This window comes from Penicillium verhagenii (genome assembly GCF_028828195.1).
Source record: "Penicillium verhagenii strain IBT 33310 chromosome Unknown utg000008l_segment0_segment0, whole genome shotgun sequence".
NCBI classification, from domain to species: domain Eukaryota; kingdom Fungi; phylum Ascomycota; class Eurotiomycetes; order Eurotiales; family Aspergillaceae; genus Penicillium; species Penicillium verhagenii.
The window spans coordinates 512,558-527,235 of record NW_026643172.1 but is presented as its reverse complement, the minus strand read 5'-3'; the positions used below and the strand labels follow the sequence as shown (position 1 = coordinate 527,235).

At 49.4% G+C, this 14,678-nt stretch overlaps 7 protein-coding genes across 7 annotated transcripts; 5 read left to right on the top strand and 2 right to left on the bottom strand.

The window, feature by feature from the left end:
* Positions 1 to 341: 341 nt before the first annotated feature.
* On the top strand, positions 342 to 1,803 carry N7466_008174 (uncharacterized protein; the record flags this gene model as incomplete). The annotated part of the gene is made up of 4 exons (XM_057167563.1): positions 342 to 995; positions 1,048 to 1,144; positions 1,203 to 1,700; positions 1,757 to 1,803. The coding sequence occupies 4 exons, from the start codon at positions 342 to 344 to the stop codon at positions 1,801 to 1,803; spliced, it is 1,296 nt and encodes a 431-aa protein (XP_057018194.1).
* A 348-nt stretch (positions 1,804 to 2,151) lies between these two features.
* N7466_008173 (BAR domain-containing protein) lies at positions 2,152 to 3,409 on the top strand (the record flags this gene model as incomplete). Its single annotated transcript, XM_057167562.1, has 5 exons — positions 2,152 to 2,186; positions 2,296 to 2,451; positions 2,522 to 3,083; positions 3,189 to 3,320; positions 3,377 to 3,409. The coding sequence occupies 5 exons, from the start codon at positions 2,152 to 2,154 to the stop codon at positions 3,407 to 3,409; spliced, it is 918 nt and encodes a 305-aa protein (XP_057018193.1).
* Positions 3,410 to 4,103: 694 nt separating this feature from the next.
* N7466_008172 (V-type proton ATPase subunit e) lies at positions 4,104 to 4,699 on the top strand (the record flags this gene model as incomplete). Its single annotated transcript, XM_057167561.1, has 4 exons — positions 4,104 to 4,114; positions 4,279 to 4,362; positions 4,447 to 4,499; positions 4,620 to 4,699. 4 exons carry the CDS (start codon positions 4,104 to 4,106, stop codon positions 4,697 to 4,699), a joined length of 228 nt encoding a protein of 75 aa, XP_057018192.1.
* Positions 4,700 to 5,226: 527 nt separating this feature from the next.
* On the top strand, positions 5,227 to 7,229 carry N7466_008171 (uncharacterized protein; the record flags this gene model as incomplete). Its single annotated transcript, XM_057167560.1, has 4 exons — positions 5,227 to 5,271; positions 5,323 to 6,683; positions 6,748 to 6,878; positions 6,940 to 7,229. The coding sequence occupies 4 exons, from the start codon at positions 5,227 to 5,229 to the stop codon at positions 7,227 to 7,229; spliced, it is 1,827 nt and encodes a 608-aa protein (XP_057018191.1).
* Positions 7,230 to 7,652: 423 nt separating this feature from the next.
* N7466_008170 (sterol homeostasis protein ARV1) lies at positions 7,653 to 8,774 on the bottom strand (the record flags this gene model as incomplete). Its single annotated transcript, XM_057167559.1, has 1 exon — positions 7,653 to 8,774. The coding sequence occupies one exon, from the start codon at positions 8,772 to 8,774 to the stop codon at positions 7,653 to 7,655; it is 1,122 nt and encodes a 373-aa protein (XP_057018190.1).
* Positions 8,775 to 9,375: 601 nt separating this feature from the next.
* Positions 9,376 to 11,343, bottom strand: arg2 (acetyl-CoA:L-glutamate N-acetyltransferase; the record flags this gene model as incomplete). The annotated part of the gene is made up of 1 exon (XM_057167558.1): positions 9,376 to 11,343. The coding sequence occupies one exon, from the start codon at positions 11,341 to 11,343 to the stop codon at positions 9,376 to 9,378; it is 1,968 nt and encodes a 655-aa protein (XP_057018189.1).
* A 2,203-nt stretch (positions 11,344 to 13,546) lies between these two features.
* N7466_008168 (polyamine acetyltransferase) lies at positions 13,547 to 14,668 on the top strand (the record flags this gene model as incomplete). The annotated part of the gene is made up of 3 exons (XM_057167557.1): positions 13,547 to 13,939; positions 14,111 to 14,560; positions 14,633 to 14,668. 3 exons carry the CDS (start codon positions 13,547 to 13,549, stop codon positions 14,666 to 14,668), a joined length of 879 nt encoding a protein of 292 aa, XP_057018188.1.
* Between the last annotated feature and the right edge of the window lie 10 nt (positions 14,669 to 14,678).

The following is a 14,678-nucleotide window of genomic DNA, read 5'->3' as shown; positions in this document are numbered from 1 at the left end:
GGAGACCAAAACCCCACATCAAATCGAAGAGAAACAAAGCCAATGTGATCATTGAATTTGGCATCTGCCTGAAAGCCGAAGAAGCCAAATCTTAATTTCAGCTGAGCCCAACGCCGATCTTTTTATCTTGATATCTTTCTTTCTTTACTGTATTTCCATCTTTCAATCCTCCAAACCTCAAGAGTCACCTCAACACGTGGCTGACGCCAACCCCACCATCAGCGGCCCGAGTCAGCCGCCCTCGTCATATCCACGGTTCACATTTCCCTCGCAAGGCACTTTCCACATAAACACAAACACACCCGGGTCAGTCTGCCTTGACCGTCCACGCATCCCAAGCCATGTCTCGCTACGACGATTTTCGCTCGTCATCCGGCACCCTGGACTCCCGCGATCGATATGACCGATACTCGCGGGGGCCGCCCGTAATGGAGCGAGAACGATCTCGATCACGACCCCGCCGCATGGAAGACGAGCGTTTCGAGCTCAGAGTACAAGAAGAGGACCGATACGGTCCACCCGCTCGTGCCCCTGGTCGCCATTACGAAGACGAACACCTGGTCTACTCTTCAGGGGCCCTGGTCGCACCTGATCGTCGCCGTCGCCGAGACGAGAGTCCATCGTTTGCTCCGCCACGGTTAATTAGGCGGCAATCCTCCCTTGATACATTTGATCGCATTCCTCGACGGAAAATGGAACCGGCTCCCAGGGCTCCGAGGGTGCCTCAAGCACCTCTTCATCGCCCCTCGCCGCCGGGTCGCTATCGCGAGCGCGAAGTTTATGAAGATATCCGCATCGCGGAGCCAGATTACTACGGCGACGAAGAGTTCCGAGAGTTTAGGGAGAGAGATAGTACGCATCGAAGACGTTCTGCTAGCATGGCTAGACGGCGGCATGAGGAGAAGCCCTATCCGCGGAAAGGCAAGACCCGCATTCCGCGAAAGTTCGTGCATGTCCATGCGATTTTGGATCTAGGATACCCTTACAAGGAAGAGGTATGCGCTATTGTTGCTTAGTGGTGAAGCATCGATACTAATATCTCCTTAGGAGGACACTATCATCATTCAGAAGGCTCTGTCAAAAGAGCAGATCGATGAGGTGATCACCCTCAGTCGACAGTTTAGACGACCCGTGCAAGAGGAGAGTGAGTAAACTGTCCAAGTTGTGTTTTTTGGGAGACTCTTTTATTGATCTAATTCTAGTTGAATTTTTGCGTCTTCCACGGCCAGCTGAGCGAGTCACCACGGAACATCTCCTGCTTGAATCTCATCACTCGCCCCGTGCTAGCCACGACGCTTTCATTGTTGAGCCACCCGCTGCATACAGAGATGTTGAATATGGGTATGAGGAGGTGATCGAGAGACCACGCAGACACACTGTCTCTCGCCCAAGATCTGTATCAGTGAATACCCAGGCTCGAGTAGCATCTCCCGTCCTATACGTTGAGCCTCGGTCTAGCCGTGTTGAAGAACGTTTTGAGTCCCGGCCTCGTGAGTCTGGCTCGCTGGTTCTAGTGCGGCCCCGCCACGGCGATCATGATGATGTATCCGATTATATCCATGATCTCGAGGAAGAAACAAGGAGGCTACGATTGGAGCGACAAGGTGGTATTGAAATCACGCGACAGCGTGATACAGATATCATTGATAACAGGGGCAATGAGGAGGAAATAACCGAGATTCGCCGCCAGGAACGCAGAGGTAAGTTGATCAAATTAGACGGCTATATTGTATCTTGTTTCTTACCTCATTTCTAGAGCCAAATTCAAGGGTGATGCGGGCTATGATGGCTACCTTGACTTAATGAGATTACGTACACCTATCGAGGGAAGTACTTACGGACTGACGATATCCATTTTTGGGGGTTTTATTCTTTATTTTCGTCTTATTCTTTATTCTTTTCCTCCCATACTGTTTTTCACACCTGTATCAAATTCATCTATTTCTCATCATAAATTTATTTCGGAAGATTAAAACTAGTATACCATTCGATCCAACTGGATAAGGATGAAGAAACCGTGGCTGGTGCATAGTGGGGCGGTGCAACACCGCGGGATAAACCATCGCACCTTCTCGTAGCTAGTCCACATTCCATTCATCTTCATCCACTGCACTTATTTCTTCCACCTTCACTCTCTCATATTTCGTAATCATGGATCGAATGCAGGCATTCGGTAAGAACTTCAGGTGAGTATCCTAGCTAACATTCCTCAGGAAATCGCACTCAATAAAAATACACGTTCCCTCAGTTCTAGACTTCGACGGTTACTGACTTCTTCGTTTTGTTGACGATTAGCGCGAACTTCACGCCTTTTGCGCAGCGTACTCAGCAGATGATCAAGGAGCAACTTGGTCAGGCTGAGGATAAGACCCAACTCCCCGATGAATATATCGAGCTCGAGAAGCGCGTCGATGCGCTCAAGCTGGTTCACCAGAAGCTGTTGTCTGTGACGTGAGTGCACACCTGTCATGAAGTATTTAGCCCATAAGATAGAGGCACTGACCGGTGTGGGTGACGATAGCTCTCAATACTCCAACGAGGCCTATGACTACCCTCCCAACATCCGCGAGTCCTTCAACGACCTGGGTCGCACCATCAACGAGAAGGTCAACCTCTTGTCGCAGGCCAGCTCCCCCGCCGAGGCTCAAGCTGCTTTGACCGCACCCCCGAGCGCCAAGCCGCAGCCCAAGACCTTCAACCATGCCATCGCACGTGCCTCGCTCGCCGGTTCGCAGACTCTCGCGCAGAGCATCGACGGCGAGGACCCGCTCGCCAACGCCCTGGAGAAGTACGCCCTGGCTGAGGAGAAGGTCGGCGAAGCCCGCCTGGCCCAGGACTCTCAGATCCAATCTCGCTTCCTGGCTGGCTGGAACACCACCCTTAACACCAACCTGATGTTCGCCGCCAAGGCGCGCAAGAACGTCGAGAACGCCCGTCTGACTCTTGACTCCGTCAAGGCCAGCAAGAAGGCTGCTGCTCGCGGTGACCTTGACAACTTGAGCGAGGATGCCCGACAAGAGATCGAGCAGGCCGAAGACGAGTTCGTTGGTCAGACTGAGGAGGCTGTGAGCGTGATGAAGAATGTATGTTTCTCCCCTGACAAGGCGGTGTTGCTGCGGATCTAGATGTGTTGGTGATGTTTATACTCCTTGAAATACGCTGCTAATATTGGCTCTCCCTTGCTGCAGGTTCTTGATACCCCCGAACCCCTCCGCAACTTGGCCGACCTGATCGCCGCCCAGCTTGAGTTCCACAAGAAGGCCTACGAGATCCTGAGCGAGCTTGCCCCTACCGTTGACGCACTGCAGGTAGAGCAGGAGGTGAGAAATCCTGGGTTTTCTTTTTTGATCTGATTCCATGACTAACCCTTCTGCAGGCTAGCTACCGCAAGGCACGTGAAGGCGCATGAGCGTTTTAGTTTTGTTTTTAGTTTCCCCTCTTAAGCCCTTTTCCATACTATCGAGTAGTCTAGGCGCGTCTTTGTATTTATCCCCCTTTTTGCTCCAGTGAGATCCTGAGCATGGCAATTCTTTCTATTTGACTTTGTATCAATGAATTAGAAATTCTGCAGACCCAGTACATACAGTATTTCCAGAGCGTATCAAATTCATAGTAGCCTTGCTCTGTTTTGCAGGTGACCGCCCTGGTGGCCTCAGGCAACCCCGCTAGCTCCAGGAGCTCCGAACAACCAGACTACATCTTGTCCCCCATTCAACCCCCGCGCCTGATGTGTTTTGTGCAAGAATACGCCAGTGTTTGACAAAATAATATCGCATCACTAAAGATCGACAATAACGCAATCGTGAACCACCGTGCCTATCGATCCCGCCCTCCACAGACTCCATTCTCCGAACCCATCGAGTGACCACCTTGATCCGACACCCCGCGCCGTATCTAGCATACATTCCCAAGCTCATTGACGCCTCGTGCCTAGCGCATAACTTTCAATCACTTCTTACCACAAGCGCTGTGTTGTGTTGTGGTGTAACGAACTGTCCTCTCAACTTTCCGCCGAAGCTCCGACTCGAACACGAACCGCGGATCTCTCCGAGCCCTTTCTTCTTTTCCTCGACAGTTTTCGTCAAATTAAAATACCCTTCAAGATGTCTGGCGGGTAGGTCTTACATATAAAATCTATCTTGGGCGGATTGCGATATAAAGCTGTTATGGATTCACGATACGATACACTATGCCAATCGTCAATCTTTAACACATGTGTCCAACCATTTTGCCGAAAGCAAGAAAAGAGAAACCAAAACTAACACTGTCGTGATATAGTTGGACTCTACTTATCGGCTTGATTGTCGTTGTTGCCGCTTCTTTGGCCGCCTGGTTCTTCAGCCCAAAGGGCAACAACCTGACGTGAGTTATATCCACCGACCACCTCTTATGACATACCGGCATATCGATGGACAGAGCCCGAAAACTAACTTGTATCCACTTTAGTGTCTGGCGCAGCACCCTCATCCTCTCCTTTATTTCCTGCTACTTGATGTGGGGTATGTTATACGCTCTCCTTCGTCCCAGACCCAGACAGATCCTATTCGGTCCAATTTGACCCACCCAGTTCTTTATACCAATGATTGTCTCGGAATATTGACTAACGCCTACCCCCACAGCTATCATCTTCCTCGCACAGCTGCATCCTCTTATCGCACCAAAGAGATCCGATATCCGTCCTGGACGGGTACCTAATTAAACGGTTTACTTGCTTTTTTATCTTGTCGTTGATTTCTTCTGCCACATCAGGTTTATCCAATCTCGGGTCCGGGCTTTCTTTTTCTTTTATTTTTTTCTGTGACATATTACATTGGATTGTGAGCGTGAGATCATGTCTTGGATCTATTCTCTGTATTCCCTGGCTTGGACCCTGCCATGGAGAGATGGGCATATCATAAATAACTTTCACCGGCGGTCTTGTTTTTTTTTGGTTGGTTCCTTCGTGGCCGACTTGGCGAAAAGCCGAATAACAATATCAAAAAGTTGAATATGCAGGCTACTGAACATGTCCATGATTTCCGAGGTTGTTGGGACCCGTCTCCAAGTAGTACCCCTGTACTGCGCACCGCCGTCGTTCGGGGGCGGTGACATGATACCCTTATAGCGGTGGTTATTGACAGGTCAATACCTCTCCCCCATAACAGTTCGAGTTGCTTTTGACCTTCATCTCCCACACCCTCATCGACCAAAATCATCATTTCCTGGAACTAGCTTGAGTACTTTGAAATGGAGCATCTTGACCACCTTTTGCAGCCCCCGGATCTTTTTACCGTAAGTCTTAGAATTTTCAGGAACAGTGTTGTGCTAATGTTTTCATGACAGATAATCGGTAGAGACGTGGCTCAACCTGATCAAAGAGAGCTTGATGAAGCACTGGCGAAAAGTAGAAAGTATTGGTTCTTTCTCGCATCAGTTGCCCATGCCCAACGAGACCATAGGCTTGTTCCGTTTTACGTGGACCCACGCCATGCTCTTCGCAGGGTTCCAAAATTCCAAGCACGCCCCCAAAAGCTTCACAGCTGTCCTTTCGGATCTTCTCCGGACCTCAGTCTCCGTATAGAAGCCTCATCTACTTGGCAAGTATCAGCAACTAGTGACTGCAATGGACTTAAAAAGGCGGTAACAAAAGTGGCCTTGCTACAGCTTGGTAGTGGTGGCTCTGTCCCCTTTGAATTAAATGAGGAAGTTTTCAGTACGTGGGCTGGAACTTTGGATGAGAACTGTATTAGTTCAAATTATATAGGGATTCTTACTCTTGGCTGGTGCTATATACTTTCTGCACGCCTGGTTGAGCTACGGGGAAAGGGTGCGGTTTTGCGTTACACGCAGTCCAAGGCCGAATATGATAACGGCACTTCATCGAGGTGCCCTAACACGCCATTTCTCGATATTGGAGAAGTGGATGGTGATGTCGCTCGGTGGTGGTCCGCAATACTTGCTCCTGGTGAAGGCTGGGAAGCTATTGTGACACGGGAGCCCCATGATTTTCTCGCTCCGTGGTCAATCTCTCGCAAATGCGCAAGCTCATTCTTCATCAAAGATCAGACATTTTCGTCTGACTCTAATTTTGCGCCCTTGTCTTCGGAGAGAGCCTTTAAGGCACTTGCTGCATTTGCGATTTTCCATGATGTCGGAAGTCAGTTTTCGATTGCGCTAGCAACAGCCTTGATGATTCCTTTACACAAATGCCTCAACTTGACTGCCCATCTTCCATTAACGATATCAAACGGATGTGAGGGGAAGGTGAAATCTTCTACTCAGTGTATCCCACAAACGTGGGTGGGCTTTATGAATGACATACCCTACTATATGAGTTTGAGCTGTAACCCAGAAGTTATGATATCGTCACTTTGTGGATCTTTCTGGGACCCTGGAGTCCCTTGCAATCTCGTCAGCCCATGGCTACATCCAGCTGTCAATGAGGTGCTTGGCAGCTCAACGACGGTGACTGTACGCGATCAAGAGATTCTTGGTCTTCTTTGTGCAATTCGCCGGCCAAGTATAAGTGCACTTTGCATTGGTGCCGTCATCAGCGGCTTGGGTCCAACAATCCTTGAAAGAGTCAAGGGTGGCTTGCCTCCTTTGGATCAAAATGCTTATGCTTGGACCGGCTGTGCTCAGTGTTTCATGGATGATTCGGGATCTGGTCCATATAAATTGCAGAACATCGAATCTATCTCGAGGCAAGACATCTGGCGCTTATTACACCTTCCTACAACAGAAACCGATGATTTACGCTTTCATCAGAGGCCTTTCGCACCCTGGGCACCATGTGGGGTATCTTCCATCGAAAATTGTGTTCTTCGAGTTATTTCACACCAAGCATGCAATCGGCATGAGTATCAATATGATCATTGGAACTGGGACCTTGAAGACGGGTCGGTTATTCACGATTATGGATATTCAAGGGAACTTACTACGCCCAATCCAATCACATAGGAGTCCTTGATACCATCAAGATTGCGAGCGACCGAACTTTCGAGATGAAGGAGCTTGATCCTGATCAAACAGCCTCTGATGAAGCCTCGTTTGGCATATTTCATTGGCTTTTTATCAACGGCGAGGGTCTACCACCTGAGAAGATTTACCAGGATGTTTGGATAAAAGACACATGGGATCAAGAGGAAGGTGTACTAGATGGCCATAGGGCTGATGCGCAGACTCCAACAGGGCTTGATAGTGAAGGCCAGTGTCGAGTCCAGTCATGGCTCAATCAGATCACTGCATAGACCTATCACGAGAGAAAGAACTTCATTTTGACTCGTCACCCCGTGATACTGCTGCTGCCTCAGACATTATACCCCTGTCAAGTACGTAAAAGAATCATCCCCCTGGATCTTCAAGGGAGCACATCATATCTCTTATTCAAGTCTCCTGTAATAGGTCTACGATGCCCGCCTCCCATGCCAATACAAGTGCGATCTTAGAGTACGTCGTGCAACTGCCGGTCTGTTTCCTTTCTGCATTTCGACTCGTCTGTATCACTCACATAGACTACGTAGTACTTCTGGACGCTGTGTCTCGCCTTACACTAGGTAGATTCAACATTATGTATGTATAGTGGGTATATGAAAAGAGAAGTCTATAAAAGCTATCACATATACTTCACAACTCTACGTCCACTGGCAGTAACCAAATATCAATTTAGCCCCCTATCCAACCCCAACAGCCCCAAGAATGACTTTCTGCACAGCCCATCTAGCAATCTGCCCTGCAACGGCAACTGTAACAGCCCGGAGATAACCACATCCAAGTAGAATATAAAGCGCTTCGATGTTACTCAACAGGACAAGATGTGTATCAACAACACCAAGCGATAGCAATGAGGTGAGAACATCAAATAAACCCGTAAGATACCTAGTTGGCAGGTAAGGTCTTAGCAGCGACTCCGCAACCGCAAGCCACGTTTCTACCAACGAGGAAGATGATGCAGAGTACTCTGCGTCGCGCGTAGAAGACAAGGCCGCTTTAGCGCTCAGCATGCTCGTCGTCGGGGTGGAGGCTTCTTTTCTCAGTGCGCCAGGTGGAGTCGCGCTATCATTGCCCGCTCTGTTGGCTTGGCTTCCGCTGCCGTCTGCACCCCAAATCACGAGGAGGATAGGGAATAGCTTTGCGCAGCTGCTTACTAACAGGGCCGTGCTGATTGCTGTGGGGCTTGCGGCTGTTGGTGGGGGAAGGGGTTTGATATTTTGAATTGGGGCTGTAGAGGCGCGACGGAGGGGCGCTGGTCTTGCTGGTGGTGGGAGGGAGATGGATGATGTGGATGTGGAGGGGTGTATGCCCTGTGGGGTAAGAGAGGGATCATGGGGGGATAGCATGTCGCTTGAAGGGGCAAGGTTCGGTGCGAGTTTCGATTGGGCGGTCGTGCCAGAGTTCACTTGTTGCAATTGTGCGTTGATGGCTTGCGACGAAGGTGAGGGTTTGATTGTTGGTGTTGGAGGGCCGGAGGGGAAGGGGGTCGTTGTAGCTGTAGCATCGGCCGTACTGCCTGTGTTACTGTAGTAGGCGCTGTTGTTGGCCTCCGACTGGCCATATCGACGACTTTGGGGGACAATTATTGAGGCCACTAAACGGACCGTCAAGTGATGCGCGAGGGTCGCCAGTGCATTTAGGGTGAGGAAGAAGAGGTATTGAACGATGATTGGGGTGCGGGAGATGAATGTTGTCGCCAAAGAGGGATCTTTCTCGAGTCGCGCCCAGGTCAAGTAAACATCAAATAGGAGAAGGAGAACGCCGAGACGAATGATGGACCGCTGGATAGGAGAACAAGTCATTAGCTTTGCGTTCTTGGACGTTACGCGGCCGGGGAGCTTCTCACATCAAATCGATCATCATCGCGACCGAGCCGATTGAAGAGGAGGTGTCGGTAGACCTTTCAAATGGGAGTTGTCAGTGGCTATCTTCAACAATAACATGTAAATAAAAGCCTCACCTGTGGTTTTATGAGCACTAAGTCAATGAAGATCACGACAAAGTCGTACTCGACATATTTGTCGGCGAAACGCTGGCAGCGCGGGCACTGGGTCAATCGCACGCCCTTTCCCTGCGAGCGATCATCGGCGCGGCTGTAGGCACTGTACAGGTGCGAGACCGGGTACGAGCATTCTATGCAGATAGGCATCGTGACATGACGCCTGTGAAGGAGGAAAGATGATTGCGGGCGGTCAAGTTGATGGTCGAGGATTAAGGAGCCAACAAATACCGCGGGGCCGATCTATACCAGTCTCCGGCCGATCACCCTTATTTTTCTAGTCTCTCAAGCATATGTATTTTTGTTGGAGATAAGAATTTTTCTTGATTTTGGGTACTTAGTGGTATATACAATGACATATGACGGTCAGTCCTTACATGGTAGTATCTAACATTCTATATACATCAATCAATCACACTCTTTTTGTCAGCCCAGCTAGGCTGAATAGCTCGACACACGGCTTCATAGTCTTGGAACTGCTGCGAATCTTCGGGTAATCCAGCAGTCGTCCAGAACATAGTCCAATTGCTATCAGCCAGTTTCCAGGTACCCGCCGATCGCTCGAAATACCATTTGTTGACCGGGTTGTCCTTGCGACTGCGCCAGCAGACGCCGTTGGGGAAACAGGTGCGCACCATGGCATTAAATACTACATCAGCAACACCACCTGCACCCTGGCTGCGTTTGAGGACAGCAAATTTGTCAAGGTATGGAACCATGCGGGAGACACTTTCGGGACTTCCATCATCAACCACGCCAGGGGGTGTTTCCCAAGTCAAGATCGCGCCGCCTTCGTATTCGCCAGCGATAATGAGACCAGCGATACGATCATTGACTCGCTCTAGATAGTTTTGAACGTCAAGCTTTCGGTCGAAGGAATCTTCAATAAGATGTACCAGTCGAGGTAGGTCGATTGATGAGTCGTTCAGTTGCAGTCGTGGCTGATGCTGAGCTGACCATACCTGCACATGCGGGTTCGGGAGAAGAGTGAGGGGCATCCCACGCTTGACGAAGGTTGTATGGGATGTAAAAGGGCTGAGCGCACTGGGTCGTCGGCCATTGGCAGGACCACGTCGGCCTAGAGGGAGCGATGAGGAGAGAAGAGGCTTGTCGGTGAGAAGATTATGGATGAGAGGATTACGTTGTCGTCGGGTTCCAACGGCCGACAAATCTGACGCAGTATTCTCAGCTGGGCGTGAAGAGTTGGCGACTTCTTGTGGGGAAGTGATTATGCTTGAAGCTGTCGCCGGTAACAGGGCAAGGGTTTTCTGGGATAAATGGAGATTTTGCAGGTGCCCATCAATGACTGGTCCCATCGTCATGGACCCGGGTAATTGCTCTGATGTCTCTGGTCGAGGTGATCCAATCTCATTGGTCGCGAACTTGGAGAAAGGGTTGCTATCCAGGATTGTATAGGCTGCATCTAGATTGGGATTGGCTATTTTGTTAGCCCCTTCCCCACAGAATGAGCTTCGAATCTGGAGCAGTTCCTCCTCAATGTCGTCAAACTCTTGCTCCATGTTGATGAAAACATGAGATTGCTGGGGACCTCTAAAAGAAGGGATTCCTCCAAGGGGATGCAAGAGAATCACTCGGTCCAACGCCACCTCCTTCTGCAAAGATCCAATTCGCTCTGCAGTGACTGCAGGATCTTCATCCGGGTCTGGATTGGTAGAAAGCCCAGCAAATTCTTTGGTCAGAGCAATGACAGCATCATCTGCGGACACCGAAACGGCCTTGGGGTTTTCTTCCAGGTACGCGACTGGTGTCACAATGACTACGTGTCCGTCTCGGAGGGGTGCTAGTAGCCCCTTCCGGGACGACACTCTGGGTTGGCTGGGCACTTCTGAAGAGATCGAAAGAGCGGAGTCCAGGCGAAAGGATTTTGAATCTGGTTGTTCATCAACCGCTGACGAGAGTCGATTTGCCTGCGCGATGGCCGTTTGTCGCACTACAGCGTTATCCACATCGCCAGGGTCAATTACCACGCAGCATGCCATTCCCAGGCGAACTAGCTGCGATAGAGTTCTAGCCACACCATTGATGACTGAGTCATCGAGCGATTGTGGTGTAGTGATCTTGATCAGAGCGAGGTGTAGCCTCTCAAAGGGTTCCTGTCCACGTGGAGCTGGAGTGGCATTTTGTCGAAACACGGGACTATCGTACACTGCTCTGGAGGCACCGTAAAAGGAGCCAAGGTTTACCCCGGAGGGTAAGGATGGCTCGCGTTCCTTGGAAGCTTCATCGGGTTTTGTGTTGGCTTCCGGAGGGCTATTTTTGAATCGCGATAGATATTGTTTGGCTTCTCGCTTCGTTGAGGCTGAGTTTAAAAGACTGAGGAAAAATTCCTGTGTGATCAACAATCCAATCATTAGTATAATTCTTTATCGCCCGAAGTGTATGCACATAGATCGTACGCGATCAAGAAGCTTCTCCTTTGCACGACGGCCAAGCCCCTCATGGTTTTGGCCGGTAACTGAAAACTCAGCAACTTGGTGACCCCGCACACCAAGTGACTGCACCGGGGATATGTAGCTTGGATCATTGGGACGAGTGATATGGTGCTGATGAATTGTCAGCTTTTGTGGCGCAATGATGTTCCGGATCTCGGCGATCATCTATCTACCTTTGCTAGTGAGGTCCGAGGCCAGTTGAATGCCCGAGAGCTCATTTTGAGGCTGCCAGCAACTGGCCGTTACAATTTTATGCAACCTCACGGCAAGAGGAGAAATATCTGCACAGAAGAAAAATAAAGCGCAAGTGTTGATGGTCGGAAAATGGAGCATGACGCATCCTCGGCTGCGATTCACCGCCTGAGGGAAATTTAAGGTCATGACTTTACCCGTGGATCCGGTTAGGCAGCTTATTCAATGTTAGGTCCCAACTGGAAATCTTCAAGTTCCATTGGACAATTCTATAAAGCGCATAGAGCACTTGAGGAAGTTCAAGCATCTCTCTGAATGTTGGATGCGTACATATTCCCACGAATAGGAGATCTACCCAACCTGGGAAGGTTCCCAATTTTAAGAGCTCCAAATTCATCACATGCAGGTACTACACGTGCATACGGGTACCTAGTGGCTCTGAGGACTTTTACATGTCTGATATACATTCAATGTTATGTAGAGCATTCAAATGTTGTTGAAATACATAGTATGTACATATGTACGTACTATACATATTTTCACTCAATCCATTCCGATTTTGGCCAATGGATACTAGGTAGCAGTAGGTATATATATATGTATGTACACACATACATATATCTATACATGTACACGTATATGTATCTACCTATCCCTACTGGGCTTATAGTGCCTATGTACATCAGCAGTACATAGCAGCTTCCAGATGTCCAGACGAGGCTGGAATACTTCAAATGTTAGATAATTTACACATAATTGGTTGATTGACTGTAATGTGCCACTCTAACTTGGAAGCCGTGGATGAAGATGGTTCCAACATCCATTAAAGTTCCTATTGCGTACTAGAAAGCAAAATGTACAGCGAGCGAGAGCGATGTCGGGGACATTAGTGCTTGGTGTAGGTATCAATTGATGTTGAGCGGGAACGATGGTATTTCGCTCAAACATTGAACATTTGAGGGGTTCAAATTGTTTTGCTCTTGAATTTTAAAATATTTGAGCTCTGGGAGAATCTTGGAATATGCAGAGAATATGCATGGTCCCCCATACTTCGCGATGGAGTAAGCTGGGACCTATGAGAATCCACTCCCCACCATAATGACGCACACTGATCAAGCCCTTGGAACATTGAATTCTCTTACTTTACAACTCAAGTATTTTTTTGTGATAGGATTATAATAAGCTGAAGGGGGAAATCAAGGCAATTTGTCATATCTTCCATATATAAATCGAATGAAATCTCATCTTTTCTCCTTGGAAGTCGTGATTGACCGCTTTTGAAGTCACCAGTACCGAGGGGGAACTTGCTGACAAGGGAGTTGAATGGGGCAGAATCACGTACTCGTGGGGTTTCTTGTACATTGCTGGCCCCCGCCACCTTTGTTCTTCTTCCCCAATCTTGATCTCTTCTTTAGACTCAGATATTTTACCTCAACCATCCAGTCCTTGTGGTCCTTATAGATCTCCAGGTTCAAACCAGTATGTTAGACCCCGGGTTTTACTTGCCTTGCTCTTCCCCCTGCTTCCATCCCATCCCGCCCGCTGCCCCTCCTTGCGCACATTGCAGGTTGTCGCAAATTCTTATCTACGGGCCCGGATCGCCTCCAAGCCACCGATTCATTTCCCATTCAAGTGCACAGGAAGTTTTCCTGTTCTTGTCGTAATTTAAACCCCTTTTTAGTCGGAGGCATTATTATTGCTTGCAGAGGTACTGATCCCCACCGGTCTAGATTTGCATCCCCTCGTTTCCCCATCGGCGCCACCGAGCTGGCCCCCCCCTGCAATTCAAAGTGAAAAAAAAAAGAAAAAAAAAAAAACTCCAATCGTCCAAGTGCACGCTCTTACTCATCCACGAGCCCAGCTATTCCAGCTGTCATCATACAGTATTTACCGCTTCACTTGAAATTCTTCCCAATTTTCTCCATCTACCATGTCTGATCCCAGCGAGCAATCTTCGGAGTCCATGCCCGGACAGGATAACGGCTTGAAGCCATTGTCGAACGCGGACGACTTGTCACTCGGCAATGCTAGCAACAGCGAGCTCTCTCGTATCATGAGCCGCGCGGGTATTGCACTGGCCAATGGGTTCCCGCTTGATGATGACGAAGACGAGGAGGAGGAAGTGGAGGGAGATTATGTCGCAGTCGATCAGGAAGAGGACGCCAACGATTTCCCATACTGGTTCCGCCGACCCCCAACACACCACCGCACCAAGCTTGATGAACTGCACCCTTTCGTCCAGCTTCTTTCCGCGTCCAACGTGGATGACTGCATGACCGTGGAGAATGCTTTCCCAGAACAGGAGCGTTGCTCGCGTGACAAGGTAGGGCAGATCCCTTGCGAATTTGTTTACGATGCCATGAACCGTGGAGCGTGTAACCACTCGTGGCATAGCTTATCAGCTGCCACTCAAGGTTACTCGAACACAACTCAATTAGGCGCCCTGCATAGATGTGGCTGAACCCTCTGGGCTAACTGGGATCCACTTGTATAGTTCATCTACCGTCTTTCCAGGTGCCCTGAGCTAAGCCTGGGCCTTTTCACTTTGCCTCTCTACGGGGATGACCCCAAGCCTCGGGCTACCCTCGTTGGACATATCATTGCCACCCGCACCTCGTCGCCTAGCGTGACAGATCGATCAATGCGCTTACCCAACAACTGGCAAAGTGAGCGCTGGACATTTGAAGACGATCAGGCGGTTGGCCATGAAGAGGGCGGTAGCACTATTGCCATTCATTCGCTGGCTGTGCTACCTGAGCACCAAGGCAAGCAGGTCGGTAGCACGTTGATGAAGTCGTATATTCACCGCATCCGGGAGGCTCAGATTGCCGATCGGATTGCGATTATCGCCCATGACCACTTGGTCCCCTTCTATGAATCATTTGGCTTTGAAAACCGTGGCCTCAGCAAGTGCCAATTCGGTGGTGGTGGATGGGTGGATCTGGTATGCTCAAATTACTTTCCCCTACAATCGTTACCCTGCATATCTATATTCTAACAAATTCTTCTTCAACAGGTCTTGGAGTTTGGCAATGAGCCCGAGTCCAGCTAATAACCCTTCT